The sequence below is a fragment of the Bos mutus genome, chromosome 5, assembly GCF_027580195.1.
Source record: "Bos mutus isolate GX-2022 chromosome 5, NWIPB_WYAK_1.1, whole genome shotgun sequence".
Lineage (NCBI taxonomy): Eukaryota > Metazoa > Chordata > Mammalia > Artiodactyla > Bovidae > Bos > Bos mutus.
Genome location: NC_091621.1, coordinates 5,746,764 through 5,767,375, shown reverse-complemented (window position 1 = coordinate 5,767,375; position 20,612 = coordinate 5,746,764). Strand labels below are relative to the sequence as shown.

General features: G+C 41.4%; 1 protein-coding gene across 1 annotated transcript in view; it reads right to left on the bottom strand.

Annotated features, from left to right (window-relative positions):
- ALDH1L2 (aldehyde dehydrogenase 1 family member L2) overlaps nucleotides 1-20,612 on the bottom strand; it is a 60,964-nt gene that overhangs the window by 18,360 nt on the left and 21,992 nt on the right. The window contains exons 5-15 of the mRNA XM_070370230.1: nucleotides 19,864-19,965; nucleotides 19,573-19,662; nucleotides 17,055-17,189; nucleotides 15,508-15,633; nucleotides 14,646-14,737; nucleotides 11,858-12,005; nucleotides 7,271-7,390; nucleotides 6,526-6,653; nucleotides 4,710-4,860; nucleotides 1,045-1,115; nucleotides 858-963 (exon numbers count right to left, since the gene is read on the bottom strand). Coding sequence (XP_070226331.1) covers nucleotides 858-963; nucleotides 1,045-1,115; nucleotides 4,710-4,860; nucleotides 6,526-6,653; nucleotides 7,271-7,390; nucleotides 11,858-12,005; nucleotides 14,646-14,737; nucleotides 15,508-15,633; nucleotides 17,055-17,189; nucleotides 19,573-19,662; nucleotides 19,864-19,965 — 1,269 coding nt within the window. The remainder of the gene's footprint in view (nucleotides 1-857; nucleotides 964-1,044; nucleotides 1,116-4,709; nucleotides 4,861-6,525; nucleotides 6,654-7,270; nucleotides 7,391-11,857; nucleotides 12,006-14,645; nucleotides 14,738-15,507; nucleotides 15,634-17,054; nucleotides 17,190-19,572; nucleotides 19,663-19,863; nucleotides 19,966-20,612) is intronic.

Sequence of the window (20,612 nt, the reverse complement as noted above, 5' to 3'; positions counted from 1 at the left end):
CAGGGAGGTAAACTTGTTAGCCAGGAGAATAAGAGGGAGACTTTTCATCATCTATCTCTTTGTATTTTTTTAATTTAAAAAATTTTGAATGTATATCTTTTTTTAATGAGGAAAACAAGATGGCTGTGGTCACATGACTATATAGTTGCTCCAAATGAAAAAAAAATTTTTTAATCCTAAAAGAAGAAATAAAAAAATAATAGGTAACAAACTGTAGACTCTTCTTGAATAGAGACCAAGCTTTCCCCACCAACTTGGGTACCTCAGAATGTCCACTCCTGTGCACTGTCTGGAGGAAATGCTTAGCCAGGTGTTAAGTTTGCTACGTTTTTTTTTTTCTTGAAAAGCTACTCTAGCATTGAAAAGATGTTTTTGAGAACTCTATCATTTATTTTTAAACTAACTTCCTGTTTTACACATACATATATATTTCAAACAGCTACAATTATGTACATTATTTGCATGCTTTTCCCACATCTTATTGTAAATAACTTTACAATATTTTTGACAATTAAAATTTGAATGCCTGCATAAAACTTCTTTTGCTATTTCATAACTACTCTAAATAACTCCCTCAGTTCGGGGCATGTGGCATTTTGCAAGCACTGAACTGGTTTGTAGAAATTCAGGGGATTTCACTGACATACACTATGCTGCTTCCATTCTCGTGGATGTTCTAAAGTCTGGAATCCCCATTTTGGGTAGCTATTAAAAATGAATATTTACTAATATGAAAAGATGCCCAGGATATATGAAAAGATGGTGTAATATATGATCCCATTTTTTTCAAGAAATAATATTTGTCAACGTACGTCTGTGGGAGGGGTAGATGCCACACCTGGCCTCGCGTGTCTTACCTGCGCCGGCTTGAGCACTAAGGTGTTGCCTGCTGCCAGACACGCGGCACTCTTCCATGCCAGCATCATCAGCGGGTAATTCCAGGGGATGATAATGGCACAGACTCTGCAAGAGGAGAAAGAGACAGCCTCAGTCCCCTCAAACTAACTTAACACACGCCACTCAGAGGCACTCTCCTTGTCTTACCCAAGTGGCTCCTTCTTGGTAAAGGTCAGATTGCGGTTTGGACGGGCCTGGTTGATGGGAATTGTAGAACCCTAAAGAATAAAAAAGGTTGATACTACTTTACTAATTTCATTTTTTTTTCTTTGCCATGCAGCATGTGGGATCTCAGTTCCCCAACCAGGGATCAAACTTGCACCCACCGCACTGGAAGCATGGAGTTTTAACCACTAGACTGCCAGGGAAGTTCCTACTTTATTAATTTAAATGAGTAAATTTAATCTCAATGAATCCATTTTCTATCTGCCTCTCTTACTTTCTCTTAGCTGATATTAAAAAAAGCAGTGTTCACATGGAACTCTATTCAATGTCATGTGTCAGCCTGGATGGGAGGGGAATTTGGGGGAGAATGGATACCTGTACATGGCTGAGTCCTTTAGCTGTTCACCTGAAACTACCACAACATTGGTAATCAGCTATATCCCAATACAAAATCAACAGTTTGAGAAAAGAAGCAGTGTTCAATTTATAAGAAACATAGCCACACCTAAAAAGGAACTGCTATGCCCTTCTCAAAAGAACTAAGACACAGGAGAAAAAAAACACATAATTCTAATTTGATCATCTCCATTCCCAATTTCTGGGCATGGCAGAGAATGTTAATTGCCTGCCCAATATCTATTCTCCCCTCTGTTCTTAGTAACAGAAACCCTTGGTTAATAATGGGGATGGCAATGTGCCAGGTAAAGTACTATGTTCCCCAGTTTCCATAGCAAATGGTGATGATTAACGGAAGATGTAAGTACAATGCACTGGAAGGGGAACACTCTTTAAAGTAGGCTGACTCAGCTAAAACAAGTGCTGTTTTACCCATTCCCTCACTTCTTCATTCTTCCTTCCAGAATGTTGCTAAAAAGGCTGGTGCTGCAGTGGCTATCATGACACCAAGAGGCAGCCGTGACGGTAGCAGTCACATGGTACTAAGGATGGCCTGGCAAAGAGAGAGAAGGAATCTTCCTGTCTCAGACTAGTCTTGATTGCCTGCTCTTGGACTCCTTGAAAGTGAGATAAAAAGACTCTTTGGTTGGGTTTTCTATTATATGCAGCTAAATTTGATCCCAACTGATTTTTGGCAGTAATCTTTAACTGAAACTATCCATCTGTTTTGCCACATAAAATATTATTGCTGTTACTAATACAAGTGTATAATCTCTCATCTGAAACCCTAGGGTCAGGTGTGCTTTGGGATTCAGAATTTGACTTTAGAAACATAATATAATGCATAAACAATACCTTATATAATGTTATAATATCTATAACCCCCATTAATGTTTGGGGTTGCCTCCCATAATCAAGCATATTAGTATTTATCCAGGGCTTTCCTGGTAGCTCAGCTAGTAAAGAATCCACCTGCAATGCAGGAGACCCTGGTTTGATTCCTTGGTCAGGAAGATCCTCTGGAGAAGGAATAGGCTACCCACTCCAGTCATCTTGGGCTTCTCTGGTGATTCAGATGGTAAAGAATCTACCTGCAATGCAGGAGACCTAGGTTCGATCCTTGGATTGGGAAGATCCCCTGGAGAAGGGAAAGGCAACCCACTGAACACTTATTCAGTGAACTATGAGTATTCACTCTAAAGCTGGAGTCAAGATTGCCGGGAGAAATATCAATAACCTCAGGTATGCAGATGACACCACCCTTATGGCAGAAAGTGAAGAGGAACTAAAAAGCCTCTTGATGAAAGTGAAAGTGGAGAATGAAGAAGTTGGCTTAAAGCTCAACATTCAGAAAACGAAGATCATGGCATACGGTCCCATCACTTCATGGGAAATAGATGGGGAAACAATGGAAACAGTGTCAGACTTTATTTTTTTGGGCTCCAAAATCACTGCAGATGGTGATTGCAGCCATGAAATTAAAAGACGCTTACTCTTTGGAAGGAAAGTTATGACCAACATAGATAGCATATTCAAAAGCAGAGACATTACTTTGCCAACAAAGGTCCATCTAGTCAAGGCTATGGTTTTTCCTGTGGTCATGTATGGATGTGAGAGTTGGACTGTGAAGAAGGCTGAGCACCGAAGAATTGATGCTTTTGAACTGTGGTGTTGGAGAAGACTCTTGAGAGTCCCTTGGATTGCAAGGAGATCCAACCAGTCCATTCTGAAAGAGATCAGCCCTGGGATTTCTTTGGAAGGAATGATGCTGAAGCTGAAACTCCAGTACTTTGGCCACCTCATGCAAAGAGTTGACTCATTGGAAAAGACTCTGATGCTGGGAGGGATTAGGGGCAGGAGGAGAAGGGGACGACAGAGGATGAGATGGCTGGATGGCATCACTGACTCGATGGACGTGAGTCTGAGTGAACTCCGGGAGTTGATGATGGACAGGGAGGCCTGGCGTGCTGCGATTCATGGGGTCGCGAAGAGTCGGACACAACTGAGAGACTGAACTGAACTGAACTGAACTGAAGATGAATAAAACTTATAGACTCATGTTGGTTTGGGTAAGATTTTGGCACCAAATGAGTTTGAGTCAATCAAACAAATCAATTTTCAGGTTTCAGAACTATTTGGATTTCATAATTGAGAATAAAGGATGGACTTAAATTGCTCTTACTAAATACTTATGACTTTGTAGCTGAACAATAATAAAAACTACACTTATGTGCAAGACCTACTATAGTACAGACTTTAATTCTGTATATATAAACACTTGTAGTATATAAACACTCATTTCTAATTCTCATAACGTAGTTTGCAAGGTATGGATTATCATGACCATTTTACAGATGAGGAAAGTAAGGCTGAGAGAGGTAAATAACAACAACTGCTAGTAAGTGGCAAGGATGAGGCCTGGAACCAGGTGGTCTCTCTGATTCTATAAAAATGATGGTACAGCAATGTGACCAGAAAAAACTTTCCCAGTATCCTTAGCAGATAGAGACAGCCAATGGGAGATACAAACACAAAGTGTAGGGAGGATGGGAATGTTTTTAAAGTCCTTTTACCTTTCTCCCTCTTTCCCACTTACTCCTGGCTTCTAGGAATGTGGCTGTGATGGCTGGTGCTTCAGTGGTTACCATGAGACCAGAAGTGGCATGCATTCTGCTGTTTGCTGCAAGCCCTATTTCTCTTCTATATCTCAATACCAAAGCCAAGTGTAGTTGCCATTTATCATCACACATGTGCTATTTATTTTCTTGTAAGAAGAAGGAAATTGACATTTTTATCAAATTTATGTTTTTAAGAAATTTTTCTTATAACCAGTCTGCATAGCCCAACTATGTTAGCTCTCTGACCTCCTTAGGTATTTGAGTCTTCAATTCCTCCATTATATCAAGCTTCTGTCTATATGCCAACAAGACTATTAGATGCTCTCAAGAGACATTATAGTACAAAACAAAGAACAATATTAGATTTCAAGCTCAGAAAAATCTTGAGTTCAAATCCTAGCTCTACTTACTATGTGACCATAGGTAAGTCATTCATTGTCCTCAAGCCTCAGTTTCTTCACCTGTAATAAGAGTTGACAACTATCTACCTACCTCAGATAACTGTTATGAGGATCAGATGAGAAAACCTACGGAAGTGGTGACTCTGACAAGGGGTCTTTATAAACTAACAAACATCCGTCCATTTTCCTCTAGGAATGATCTCCACGGAAACAAACAACATTTTGCACTTACCTGAATTTTGTCACACCAGCCAGCAAAGTATCTGAATGTTTGCACAGACATTCCAATGTGAGTCTTCAGAGCCAAGGTGTAGACAGCCCCTGAATCGAGGGCTTCGATGGTTGCCAGTTCTTCTTGTTTCTCTTCCATTAGGTCTGCAAGTCTGTTGGCCAGTGAAAGAAATCCATTCAACAGATGTTGAGTCTCTACTGTGTAAAAGGCGTCCTCCTAAGGGCTGAGAATTCACACAATGGACCAGGTCTCCGTCCTCATGGAGAACGTGGTCTCATAGGGAAGACAGGCATTGAACTAATAATTGCATGAACAATTTAAGAGTTATCATGAAGAGGCAGAGGGTGTTGGAAGTCTGTATCATTCGCATTATAGACGCATAAGAAGCAAGAGTGATGGAGTCACAGTCAGCCACGGAGATCAGTGACAGAACACAGTGGGAACGTGGATAGTTCCTGAATACACTGGGAGATGTTAGAGGGCGACCCACACCCCTGGAGAACCCACGAACACCTGAGGATTTCTGGTTGGTGTAGAAATATTTCCAACACTGGCTGAAAAGGACAAGACAGAAATACATGGAATGAACTATAAACACCACAACAGGCTTCTGTTTGTCTGGTTTCTGTGGAAAGATACCCAGAAACTGACTAATGACTATGAAATGGTCAAAATTCATCTTTTGTGTCTACCTCTCCCATTTGTTTTCCTTCCTTCCTTCCTTTCATGGTTCTGACCCGTTTCTTTCAGACCATTCCAGGTCAGGCTTGAAACCTTCCTCCCTAGTATTTCTTCCAGATCCTGCTCTAGGAGATCTTTTGAGCAAGATCAGCTATTTGTCATTTAGTAAGCAGAAAACTGAATCTGGGATTGAATCTGATTACGCTTGGCATACTCAGCTACCAATTTATAACACCCTTTCCAAGCCTTCATGTTTTTCCTCCTTGTTTCTACTCCTCACACATCAAGTCGATTTAAAATTTCTCTGTGGAAACAGCAGGGTGCTGGATGTTCTCCATGTGCTGCTTGTAATCCAGTCTCCGCCCTGCTCTGTGACCCCTGGAGGATGACTTTTACAGATTACATCACAGGCTTCTGGGTTCTCTCACTGGACTTGGCTAATGACAGGCCAGTGGGAGGCAGCCCCAGGAGACTGCCAAACTGGAGGATAAAGTGGTCTGGGGATGGCTGACTGGTGGGCTGTGGATCGGCAGCGGTAGCTGCTGTGTCCTTCCACTGAAACCCACAGGTGTGGTCTCCTGCAGCCACAGATCTTGCCAGATTCTAGTAACAGCTCCTTCCTCTGTCCCATTAGGCCTTGCAGTAAGAGCAGTTTCCCTGTTTTACCCCCAGCCTGAGTGCTTCATTATCCTTTGCTGGATTCCCTTGACCTTGCTTACATCTTTACAAATCAGTAGTCCTTTACTAAACTGCTCATACAGGGATGATGACTGAAACAAGCAAAAATACAAAAATCAGGAACTCCCATATATGGGAGTTTATATGATGGAAGTAACAAAAGATATACTATCTAATAGGTGCATAATAGAAAGTCTTGAAAAATTTTTTAAATCTTGGCAATGTTAGTCAGTATCCAAAGGCCACAGACTTGTGCTCTCTCTTTTTTTTTTTTTAATTTTTATTTATTTGGCTGCACCAGGTCTTAGCTGCAGCATACAGGATCTTCAGTTGTAGCATGTGGGATCTAGTTCCCTGACCAGGGATCAAACCTGGGCCCTCTGCATTGGGAGCGTGAAATCTTAGCCACTGGACCACCAGGGAAGTCCTCAGACTCGTACTCTTAAAAAAATCATACCGATACATCAATCTTCCTCTGTCTCGTGCATTCATTCTTCCCCATTCACCGTTTTCAAAAGCATCTTTTGCTGCTGCTACTGCTTTATCAACATCCACCAAAGAGGCATAGGATACTTTGCATATCGTCTATTTCAAGGTAAGAAAACATAGGTTATAGACTATTTTTATAGAGAGATATACAACTTTTTCTTGAGATTAATATTATGCCATAAAATTCAAAGAGTTTTGATGATGGAAAATCAATACTTACAGTAAACTTCTGGTAATATAGTAAAGAAAAAGAAACCATTTTAACACGAAAATTGTGAGCCTAAAATTCAGTACTTGTCATTCACACTACACTATGAGAAGACACATGTAGGAAACTGTACCTATTTCTTCTCCCGCCTAAGGAACGCTGAATTTCTCACCATGAGCTTGCAAATTCTGAGATTTTTCTCACATATACAGCTCCATGTGGAATTGTACCTCTGTATGTATATAGGTATAGTGACCCATCTAAATTCATCATAAATATTCATTCTTAAAAGTAAGTTACAGTAGATAACAGCAGCCAGAACCAGAGCTGAATAGTTTAAAAGAATACATGAAGTACATTTATATTAAGTGCTCAGACAGAGTAACAGAATAATAGAGAGACAGAGTAATAGAATAAGTAATTCTTAAGACTGTTTTATAATGGTGTATAAATGAAAAAAAAATCCATGATCAGTGGTTACTGCACACACTAAATCACAACTCACAGATCCATCTGTTGGGTTGATAGTATCATAAGTCTGTCCATCTTCAGCATCTGTGAACTGTCCATTTATGAAACACTGATATGGCATTTTTACTGTCATGTCATTGATCTCCTTTGAAACCTAAGAGAGAGAGTTACATTAATAAAATCAACAGATTTCTATATTTATGCAAAAAGAAGCTTATTCACTAATGCAGACAGAAAAGTTGTCAGTGGGACTCCAGTGCTTACTGTTCAGAAGAGACAAGCAGATGTAATAGTTAGGCCTTATGATGCTTAGAGTGGCCATTGAGACAGGAGGTCAGCTTCTGTGACGACCAAAGTGGTCTGAGTCGGGCATTGTAAAGATCTGTCTCTTCCTCATTGAGATGAAAGATGACTCAGAAGATCTCCAGATAATGGAAACACCGCCATCTAGTGGCACCACTGGTGGAGTTCAGCCATTGCTGTCACGCAAATTTTTGAAATTGCCCATCAACACTCTTTACTTTCATACTGGTGACATTTTAAGTTTTCTTTCCAGTCTCCTTCCCCATTTTCAGTCTCCCCCTCTTACATATGTGCTGCTTAAATTGTAGTCTGTACTATTAGCTGGCAAGTGAATTTATATTCGTCCATTAACCTCTATAAATCTCGGTTTGTTTCAACAATAAAATGATAATATACCTGCCTCATACAATCATTAAGAGACATAATTAAAATAATATATGTGAAAGAGAACTATTGGCATAAAATCTCACTTCAATTAAAGGTATTAAAGAGAAAATTTAATGATTTAAGAAATTATTTTATATAGAGAAATTGAGGATGCTTAGAAAAGAAACAAAAAAATAGCAAACGCGTAGTTTGCTGCTCATCATCACTAATTATTAGAGAAATGCAAATCCAAACTACAGTGAGGTACCACCTCACACTGGTCAGAATGGCCATCATTAAAAAGTCTACAAATAACAAATGTTGGAGAGGGTGTGGAGAAAAGGGAACCCTCCTACATTGTTGGTGGGAAGTAAATTGGTATAGCCACTACAGGAAATGGTATGCTGCTGCTGCTGCTAAGTCGCTTCAGTCGTGTCTGACTGTGCGATCCCATAGACGGCAGCCCATCAGGCTCCCCTGTCCCTGGGATTCTCAAGGCAAGAACTCTGGAGTGGGTTGCCATTTCTTTCTCCAATGCATAAGAGTGAAAAGTGAAAGTGAAGTCGCTCAGTCATGTCCGACTCTCAGCGACGCCATGGACTGTAGCCCACCAGGCTCCTCCATCCATGGGATTTTCCAGACAAGAGTACTGGAGTCGGGTGCTGGAGGTTCCTTAAAAAACTAAAAGTAGTATTGTTAGGGGAAGCACACTGATTGAAACCGCCCACCCTGGCCAGGCACCATAGTAACAATTTGCATGAGTTGTTTTATAACAGGTGGTCTCAGTAAGGAACACAGAACTAATAAGCCTCCACCAACCAGAAGAGTTCAGGAAAGGTCAAAAGGAGACACCACATGTCCAACCACCTCCTAGAATCCTTCTCTCTGGCATCCATCTTGGCTGAACAAGGCGTGCACCACCAGGAAGGACTCTAAGTCAGATGATTGGTTAAAGACAACCTGGAAACTAATCCCATCACCATAAAACCTGAGACTGCAAGCCATGTGGCAGAGCAGTTCTCCTGGGTTCCCTTACCCTACTGCCCTCCATCTGGGCACCCTTTCCCAATAAAATCTCTTGCTTTGTCAGCACATGTGTCTCCTCGGACAATTCATTTCCAGTGTTAGACAAGAGCCCAGTTTCAGGCCCTGGAAGGTGTCCCCTTCCTGCAACAGTATCATATCATCCAGCAATCCTAGTCCTAGGCATATGTCCAGACAAAACTCTAATTATGAAAAGATAACATACACTACAGTGTTCATAGCAGCACAATTTACAATAGCCAAGACAAGGAAACAACCTAAATGTCCATCAATGTATGAAGATGTGAGATATATATATATATTTATATAATATTTTACTATACAAAAAAAAAAATATATATATATATATAAACCTACAAAGGAATACTACTTAACCATAAAAAAGCAATGAGCAATAACTGAAATTTTAAAAGTCATTAGAGGGGTTCAACAGGAGAGTCAAGCAGGCAGAAGAAAGAAATAGAAAACCAAACAATGGGTCAATAGAGACATCCAGTGTGAAAATAGGAAAGAAAAATAATTTAAAAAATGAATATAGCCTTAGAAGCCTGCAGGACACTATCAAATGTACTAACATGTGCATAAAGAGAGTCTCAGAATGAGGGGAGAGGGATGAAGGGGTAGAATGAATATTTGAAGAAATAATGGCAGAAAATATCCCAAATTTTATTTTAAAAAACTAATCTGCACATCCAGGAAGCTCAATAAACTTCAAGTAGACAAATCTCAAAGAGATCCATCCTAAACACATCATGATAAAATGGTCAAAAGACAAAGACAAAAAGGGAATCTTGAAAGCAGCAAGGGAGAAGAAGCAACTCATCACGTGAAAGTGATCCTCAATAAAATTAACAGATGACTTATCCTCGGAAACTACAGAGGCCAGAAAGCAATAAGATTATATATTAAAAGTGCTGAAAGAAAGAGAATGTCAACCAAAAATTCCATATACAGCAAGAATATCCTTCAAGAACAAAGGACAAATTAAGTCATTCTCAAACGAACAAAAACTAAGATACTTCATTGCTAGCACATTGCCTTTCGAAAAAGACTAAAAGGTGTCATTGACAGAATGAAAGAACACAAGACAGTGACTTAAATCTACCTGAAAAGATAAAGAACACCAACAAAGGTAAACATAAGTCAATATAAATGTAATGTTTATTTTAAACTCCTTTCTTCTCCTATCTGATTTAAAGGAAAACTGCATAAAGCTAATTATAAGACTATGTTGATGGGCTTATACTGTATAAAGAGGTATTTGTATGACAATAATAGCACAGGTAAGTGGGTAGGGAGCAGAGCTATACTACAACAGATTTTTTCTACACTATTAGTATTAAACTGGTATTAATCTGGGCAAGAATGTTTTAAGAAAAACGTCTCTAGGAATCCTCAGCCACTAAGGAAATAACTAAAAGTATGTAGCAAAAGAAACAATGAGATTAAAAGGGCATACTAGACAATATCCATTTAACAAAAAAGAGCAGTAAGGAGGAAGAGAGGAGAGAAAGAGGCATAAATCAAGACTTATAGAAGCACAAGTGGCCAAAGCACAAACAGATTAATCAAACTTAATCACATTTTGAAACTTGTGTGTGTTAAAGGATACTATCAAAAAAGTGAAAAGAAAACCCACAGAATGGGAGAAAATATTTACAAATAATGTATCTGATTAGGGGCTACTATTTAAAATATACTAAGGTCATTTACAACTAAAAAATTAAAAAGATAAATATCCCAATTAAAAAAACAGGTGAAGGGTTTGAGGGACTTCCCTGGTGGTCCAGTGGTTAGGACTAGGCATTCTCACGGCCAGGGGCTCGGGTTCCATCCCTGGTTGAGAAACTAAGACCCCACAAGCCACCTGGTACAGCCAAACAACAAAGGAGTTGAGCAGATATTTCTCCAAAGAATATATACAAATGGCCAATAAGCACATGAAAAGATGTGTATCACTAGTCATTAGGAAAATGTAAAGCAAAACCGCAGTGAGATACTACTTCACACCCACTAGGACAGCTGAAATAGAAAAAACCAGACAACAGCATATGCTGGCGAGGACACGAGAAATCAGAAGCTTCCTACATGGCTAGTGGCAGTGTAACATGGTCTAGGCACTTGGGAAAGCAGACTGGTCGTTCCTAAAAAGTTAAACACAAGAGCTCCCATATGACTCACCAATTCCACTTCTAGATATTTACCCAAGAGAATTGAGAACATATGTTCACACAAAAACTTATATTGGCCAAAAAGTCCATTCAGGTTTTTCTGTTACATCTTACCAAAAACACAAATGAACTTTTTGGCCAATCCTACGTGACTTTTCATAGCAGCGTAATTTATAATAGCCAAAAAGCAGAAACAACTCAAATGTACACCAACCAAGGAAAGGATAAATAAAACATAGTTATCCACATGAGGGACTATTGCTTGGCCAGGAAAAGGGATAAAGTGATAATCTACTCTAGAATGTCGATGAACCTTGAACACATTAGGCTGAGTGAAAGAATCCACCTGCAAAAGGGCACTTATCGCCTAATTTCACGTGTATGAAATGTCTCAAATAGGCAAATCCATAGAAACAGAAAGTAAATTGGTGGTTTCCTGGTGCCAGGGCCCAGGAGAGGAGAGCATGAATGCCAGTGGATATGGAGTTTCTTTGGGGGAGGTTAAAAAAAAAAATGTTCCATAATCAGATCGAGGTCATGGTCGCACAACTCAGTGAATATACTAAAAAACAATGAATTGTACATTTTTTAAAAGGTGAAATGTATGGTATCTGAATTATAATCTCAAAACTGTCATTTTAAGAAAGTTGTAAATGTAAAAGCATGAAAGGCACAGCATTCTTCTATAGCATGAAGGTCTTAACCATGTAGCTTTTCAACACCACGGACAGGCTTACATAATCCACCACCAGCTCTGCTTCCTGATCCTCTCCTCTCAGTTTCCTCACGACCTTTTGGATGAAGTCTTCAAATTTGGTGGCCATATAAACATCCTCATTCTGTAACTGAAGCCCTCCACACTTCTGTCTTATCTCTTCAACCAGTCTGAAAAGAAAAACCAGCTCACATTACTTACATTTTTTTAAAGAGTTTTGAGGACTGTATGATTACATTTAGGTTGCTTTGAAGTAGGACGTATGTCACATACTTATTTATAGTCCATGAGATCGTCTATATTAGTAAGAGAAATTAATGAGATTGAGAGGAAAAAAATGTTAAAGCGTTCTCAAAAGACAGTGGCAATTTTTTTTAATACAAGAAACTGAAGCAAAGATATTTTCATTACTTTCGAGAGAAGAGTTGGACACCACTCTTCGCTGAGCGACTAAGCACAGCACACAGCAGGTGATAAAGGGCACATAAAATCTGTTTCTATCCTTTCAAAAGTACTCAAGGAATAAAGAATAAAGAAAAGTTCTGAACTGTGATCATTATGAGAGACCAAAGTCACATCATAGACTGTTTTCTCTGGATCCGGTGTAAGAATAAAACAAACATTTGTTTGTATTACATGGCTAAGTGAAAGTTTTAGTTGCTCAGTTGTGTTCAACTCTTTGGGACCCCATGGACTGTAGCCTGCCAGGCTCCTCCATCCATGGAATTACCCAGGCAAGAATACTGGAAGGGGTAGCCATACCCTTCTTCAGGGGATCTTCCCAACCCAGGGATCAAACCCTCATCTCCTATACTGCAGGCGGATTCTTTACCCTCTGAGCCACCAGGAAAGCCCACATGGCTAAGGTGGGTACTAAACAGAACCTTCCCAAGCAGTGTAGTTAGCAAAGAATCTGCCTGCCAGTGCAGGAGATGCAGGAGACGTGGGTTTGTCCCTGGGTCAGGAAGATCCCCTGGAATACAAAATGGCAACCCACTCCAGTGTTCTTGCCTGGAAAATTCCATGGACAGAGGAGCCTGGTGGGCTACTGTCTATGGGGCCACAAAAAGTTGGACCACAACTGAGTGTGTACACACACACACACATGTATATAAGATAGATAACTAATAAGAAGAACCTACTGTATAGCACAAGGAACTCTACCCAATGCTCTGTAGTGACCTATATGAGTATAAAATCTAAACAAGAGTGAACATATGTGCATGTGTGAAATGAAAATATCTCCTGCCATTTCAGTAAACAAAAAATGTCATGCTGCTGCTAAGTCGCTTCAGTCATGTCCAATTCTGTGAGACCCCATAGATGGCAGCCCACCAGGCTCCCCCGTCCCTAGGGTTCTCCAGGTAAGAACACTGGAGTGGGTTGCTATTTCCTTCTCCAATGCAGAAAGTGAAAAGTGAAAGTGAAGTTGCTCAGTTGTGTCCGACTCTTAGCGACCCCATGGACTGCAGCCTACCAGGCTCTTCCGTCCATGGGATTTTTCAGGCAAGAGTACTGGAAAGGGGTGCCATTGCCTTCTCCTAAAAAATGTCATAGCTATCAGTGATTTCTGGCCTCCAAATGTGAATAAGGGCTCCCAAAACTGAGATCCAGCAGATGCTGCCACCCCCATGGGGATTGTTGAGGAGCTGGGGGGTGCAAGAAGCAAGGTGAACAGGGAAACAGGATTGTGCCCAGGTAGCTGAGCTGCATGTGAAAGGAATGAATTCAGCGAGCCCAGAGGCGTGCATCTCCCCATACACAGAATGCCAAATTCCTTAGCTCGGATACCTGATTTTTGACGTTCAGATGGCCTGCTCCCCTTGTTGCATACTTGTATATAGCCAGACTTCCCCTCCTGCCTCCTTGGAGCAGTTTTCTCAGAGCTACTGAGATGCTGTCTCCTGGGCCCAGAGTTCTAAACATTCCCACGAAATAAAATAACTCTCTACTTTCAGGTTGCGACTGTATTTTTTAGTCAACAATGTGTAACTGATTCACTTTGCTATATAGCAGAAAATAACAGCACTGAAAGTTAACTATACTCCAATAAAAATTATTTTAAAAAATACATGAATGAATACATGAACAGAATATTCATCAAGAACACTTGCTTTGTCAACATGAAGACTTTTACCTTGTTTATTTAGTAAAAAGCCATACGGTGGCCCTCAAAGGAAAAGCACCTCTACAAGACTCTCCACTATTAGGATCCTGGTCTGCTCTTCATGCCATAGAGGGTGGCTTTCTAGTCCTCTAGCCCTTTCTACCTATTGCAAACTTCTGCAGAGAAATTCTGACTAGAGAGTGACTACCATTACTCTTGCAAGAAGTCTGATAATCCTCATTCTAGATATACCATACTGGGTAACTTGGGGAGTTAGGAAAAAAGATTTGGGGTAAGCATAATCAATGTTAGATATCCTTTTAGATGCAATTATATAGGAAAATTCCAATTAACATTCTCCACTCAGAGCTTCCCAATTCCAATTGGAGGAGAATCAGAAATATGAGAAATTTGAAGAAATGTGAAATATGAAGACATATTTTTAAGTGAAATAAACAATTAGTAGGGTGGTTTTCTAGGTGTATAGTCAATATGAAAACACTCATAGTTAGCAACAAAGAAAAGAGAACAAATACATGTATTTGACCATGGAAACAAGCAAAGAAAGATGAAGGAAAGAGAAATATAATAGATGGGTATGATAGAGTGATGAGATCTAGTACAAAGGATTTAGATTCGATTTTCAAGGTCAAAGTGAAAATCCCTGGTGCAGGGGTGTGAGTCACTAAGGTGGTGGTTTTACCTGGCAACATCCATTGAGCTTGCTCCAGATTTAAAGAAGTCTGTTGAATCTTCAATAGCAGGGACATTGCTCAAAATTCCAGCCCAGATGACCTACACGACACGAGGGAAACTTTATGAGGGAGCTGCCGTGTAGAACACTGGCAGAGACCAGCTAGCTTCTCACGAAACCTACTTCTTTACATGTCTCAGCATCTCTTCAATTAGAGAGGGCCGTTTGACCAACTTCTAGCCAGTGAATATGAATGCAAGTGACCTGTGCTGTCAATCTTGCTTCTCTAGTGGCTCAGTGGTTAAAAAGATCCACCTGCCAATGCAGGAGATGTGGGTTCAATCTCTGGATTGGGAAGATCCCCTGGAGAAGGAAATGGCAACCCGCTCCAGCATTCTTGCCTGGGAAATCCCATGGACACAGGAGCCTGGTGGGCTACAGTCCACGGGGTTGCAAAAGAGTCAGGCGTGACTTAGCGACTAAACAACAATAACACTGTCAATCGTGGCCCATGCAAAACCTTTGTCACACAATTTTCTGTGCTCTTTTGCTCTTCCTGGCTGTCTGGGATGGAGATAACACCCAGCAGGTCCTTGAAGATAGCAGAGCCTGGGTTCTTGCTTGACTCCACCCCTAACCCTCATATTCCCATTTTACCCCCATGCAAACCTAGAACTGCCTTGGATTACTTATATGAATGAGAAATAAATGTGCATATAAATTTTGGCATTGATTTCCTTTTGCAGCTAATACAAAAAAAGAGGAAATAAAAGTTTCATCCCACCTCCTTTGAGGATTAATGGTACGAGTTACAAAAATGGTTACAAGAATTGTTCCAAGACAAGGAACTTTAAAAACTTCACGTGTTCACCTTGATGGTCTCCGCCACCTTCACCTCTTCGGCTGTGAGTTCCACCATTGACATCTCACCCGATGAAAAGTACTGAGAGGCAGGAATCATTTTTCCATCTTCAAACTGCAGATTTCTCACCATCAGCTGTAAAATAAAGACAAAACAAGCAGAAGAATTGAGAATTAGGACAATTCAAAAGTGAGATTGGTGTCAGAAAGAGTCTTATGTGAGTATGCTGCTAAGTCGCTTCACTTGTGTCCGACTCTGTGCGACCCCATAGACAGCAGCCCACCAGGCTCTGCCGTCCCTGGGATTCTCCAGGCAAGAACACTGGAGTGGGTTGCCATTTCCTTCTCCATTGCGTGAAAGTGAAAAGTGAAAGTGAATTCATTCAGTTGTGACCGACTCGTAGTGACCCCATGGACTGTAGCCCACCAGGCTCCTCCATCCATGGGATTTTCTAGGCAAGAGTACTGGAGTGGCTTGCCATTGCCTTCTCTGTATGTGAGTATAAGGACCAGCTTATTTGGAAAATAGGAAAATATGGATTAAAAGCACTACCTACTATGTGTAAAAGGGCTGAAATGGTATTTCAGTTATGGCTGCAGAGAGGAGAAAGTTAAGTCCAGGGGTAGATATATCTCAAAATGGATGATAAACACCCCTAAAATTGACACTTGCATACAGGAATTGGGTCTAAAGCTGACAATGACTACCACTGCTACTAATAGCACTATTACTGCCTCTACTACCATCTTCTGAACTCTTAGTCTGCAGCATGCACAGTGCTAAGTGCGTATATGCTGAGTATCTTATTCAGTCTCCTAAATCCTGACAGATGCAGAGGATGGGGATAATGTCCTTATTTTCCCCATTTTACTGATAAGCAAATGAAGGCTCAGTGAGGTTTAGTAATTTGCCCAGTGCCTCAAAGCAAGTAACAGAGCTGAGGTTACAACCCAGGACTAGCTGGACTCTGAGGCCTACCATCTTAATAACTGATGTATCCTGTGAGCCAGGACAAGGTATCTGTGAGCTGCAAATTCCCTTTTGTTTTGCTCACTGGGCACCTGCCCAAGAGCCCACCGAGGGCCAGAGTTCATGCTCCCAAGTGCAGGCAGTGCAGACGGGCATCTCCCTATTGGCAAAGGGAGGACCATCTGAGGCGGCTCACACCACCTGATCCTCCCAGACCAGACCACGCTCTCCGTTCTGTAGATGGAGAAACGGAGCCTCAGAGGGAGAGGCATCCTGCTCATACCAGTGAGTGACAGAGCAGGGATTCACACCCTGGCTCCTGACCAAACGCTAAGCTCTTTCTACTGTATCACGGAGCAGGCCGTGCAGGTCCTGTGGGTCCATCCTGAGATGCCTGGTTCTCAATCAAGGCACATAAAGCCAGCTCATCCCCAGAGAGAAATGGGCCACAGACATCTTAAACCTCCTATATCCCACTGCACAGCCAGATTGTCCTGGGAGTCTGCCCTGCCAGACTCCCTCAAGAGCTTGGGTAATTGAAGGAAACCACCAAAGTGATTTTATAGGTAACCCTATTGAACACTCACTGCTTTTCCATCGTTACCGAAAAGAACAAGTCCATTTTTGGTAACAAGACCAGGCTTCTCAGCACCTTTAATTTCCAGTGGTTCTCCAGGAGGGACGGAGCTATTCAGCAATGACGAGCCATAGAAAGTGACCACCTAGTAAAGAGACCAAACCCAAGTTGTGAAAGGAGGAAATGAAGGCTGTTTATAAGGGTGTATGAAAGCAGCATGCCCTGCAAAAAAAAAAAAAAAAAAAACAGCTGACATTCTCATTTATGCCAAAATGAGGGACCTTCCACTGCCAGTGTAAGAGACTATATCAAGCATCTATCGGAATGACACAAAGCAAGAGACAGTCTGTGAGGGTATGACTGAAGAGTTGAAAAACACCCCACATCCAGGGGATGCAAGTATACATGTATCATTTATTTGCATTGACACACAAGTGAATGACATGAAAGCTTTCACAGACTTTGCAGCCTGAAGGTAGAGTTTTTGTGGAAGTGGAGGTATTGATGTGGGCTCAGGGAGGCAGGTGCAGCGTAGTAAACAGACTATTGCATTGCAGTGGAATGTGTGACGGAGGTGCAGGAAGCTTTGTGGGTAAGCTCATGGAAACAAGACTGGATCCAGACTGGAACTAAGAGAACTGGATATTAATTGACTTGTTATTGTTATTATAATAATTACTATAATTCTATGCTTGCGTGTGTGCTCAGTCACTCAGTCGTGTCTGACTCTCTGTGACCTCATGGACTGTAGCCTGCCAGGCTCCTTTGTCCATGGGATTTCCCAGGCAAGAATACAGGAGCCAACCCAAGGATTGAACCTGTGTCTCTTACATCTTCTACATTGGTAGGCAGATTCTTATATAATTCCATATATAATTCTTATATAATTCTCTTATAATTCCATGGTCATTAGCTACCATTTATTGACAACTCTATTATTTAATATTTATTGAATATTTATTCTATGTCAGGGACTAAGTTCTTAGATGAATTAACATGTATTAACTCATTGCATCTTTACAACAACCCCAAACCAATGAGGGAGGCACTATTATTAGTCTCATTCTGCAACAAGGAAACCAAGGTACTCAATGGTTAAGTAGCCTGCCCATGGTTATACAGCAAATAGAGGCAATGCCAGAATTTTACTGGAAACATTCTGGCTTCAGATCCCACACTTTTGGTGTGTCTGTGAGTATAACTGCTTTGAAAAACAAGGCATTATCAATTGTGATAAAACATATTCATATGCTATATGATGTCACTGTAGTCCAAGATGTATATCCAGTATTCCTCATGTAATCAAGAGTACATTTGTATAAGGATGTCCATGACAAAATGTTTTATTGAAGTACAATATGTACTTGTAGCTTACTTTATACATAATAATTTGTACCTCTCAATTCCCTACTCCTGTCTTGCTCCTCCCCTCTTCCCTCTCCCCACTGGTAACCACTAGTTTGTTCTCTATATTTGGAGTCTGTTTATTTCTTATTATATTCACTACTTTGTTGTATTTTTTAGATTCCATATATAAGTGATATCATATGGCATTTGTCTTTCTCTGATTTATTTCACTTAGCGTAGTACCCTCCGATTCCTTACTCTTAACCATGGCACTGGACTTCCACCTTTGGTTCTCCACTGAGCCCATATAGTTTTATTGATATCTAATATGCACTGAGGACCCAGCTGAAGGGCTGAGACTATCAAGACAACAGCATGATGCCCTTGCCCTTGAGGGGCTCCCAGTCTATGGTGGGTAGAGGGATAGATACATAAAGAAATGCTTACAATAGACAATATGCTGAGTCAGAGCTAGGCAGGGCATTACTGGAAAGGAGAAAACGGATACCCAGTCCTGCCAGGCTGGGAGTATGAGGTCAGGAGACTTCCTAGAGGAGGCGAAGCTGGAGAAGCTGAGTTGAGTGGAGTTTCCCCAGGTATCAGAAGGCTTTTCCTGCCCCTGCCCACCACCCCTGCAGCATCTCTTCCCCATCCTCTCACTCCCAGTCCTCACATCTGAGGCCCCAGCTTCTCTGAACTCTACTGCAAGTTCCTGTCTGGGTAACATGCTCTCCTACCTCTGGTCTTTAACTCTGTGTCTCATTCTCTACTTGTTGACCTCTTCTTGAAGTGCAAGCCAAACAACTTTTCTAGGAAGCCTTTCCTAAGATACCTGAGCCTGGACCTCAGTTACAGCGTTTGTCTTACTGTCTTGTGAGTGCTTATTCATTTCCCTGCTTTCTCCATAAAACTGCAGTCTCCCTGAGAGCAGAGGCTGTGCCTAGTGTCTGCCTCACATCAAATGCTCCATATGTGTGGAGTAAAAAATGGACCACATGACCATGTGTACCTAGGCTCTTTTAGCTGGCCAGTGTACCTAAACTCCTTTAGTTGGTCACATGTACCTAGAACACAAACTCTCCTCACAAGCAAAGGAAGAACCAGGGGAAGCCTAGACTCATGAGTAATGCCTCTTACAAAGGTCACATGCCGAAAGAAAACATTGGGCCCCTAGAACATACCTGTCCATTTATCTCTGCCCAAGCTCCAGGGACTTTATCATGACCTCGGATCCAGTTATGTAAAGCTTCAGCAGACTGATTCCAAGAGATCTAGGAATGTGCAAAGCACAGGTTGAACTTCTCAAGTCTCAAAGGCAGTAGAAACATTTCTCTTCATCAGTGGCAGACATGGGTAGGGATAGGGCAGGGGGCTTGGAGATTTTCCTTTCATTGAGGAAATGGTACACTGAGAACTGCTCGAAGGTGGGGGACAGTGAATTCTGAGATGCGTAACTGAGTTGATATAAATACCTTAGCATTTTCCTTTTTCTGGATACCTTCATATGTTGCTCCTTCTTCTGACTGGGGAATGCGAGGAGCTTTACCATCAGCTATGAGTTGGACAGCTTCCACCTAAAGCCAAACATGTTACCGGTGTTAGAGTCCAGTGGTCAACAATGACATGGTCTGTTTAACTGAAGTTTCTGTTTAACAGAATTACTACATATAAATCTGTCCAGAGAGTCAGACTTTGATAAAATAACTACCATTTCTTTGAATCCATAATTGTACCAGGCAGTGTGTTAGGTGGGGCTTCCCAGGTGAGAGAGTCAATTCCTAGGCAGGTTGATAAGAAGTCCGGGGTTCCCCAAGGACAGAGGGGTCTGGGGTTCTCAAGGAGGAGCTAGGGGTCTGGAATTGTTAGCCCCCATCTGTAAGAGAGAAAGAAGCAACCAGCAGACCATCTCTCTACCGGAGGCATCCCTCCCTGATCTACATGGGGGTGTAGACAGACTTTACACCAAAGCTTCCCTTCCTTGGTCGGACTTAGTCTGTCCCTTACTGATGCAGGTGCTGTACTCGTCCCTCCCAGTTCTACCACCGAGGCAGGGCAGAGATGCACCAGGGGTAGACCTGATGACATCCTAGACTGATGTCCAGTTCCTCACCATTAAAACCTTGCTTGCCTCTGATGCCACCTGAGGTGCAATCAGTAACCTTCCGGAATGCCTCCCAAGCTAAGACTGCTGGGGGAAACATTAGGCACAACCTGAGTATAT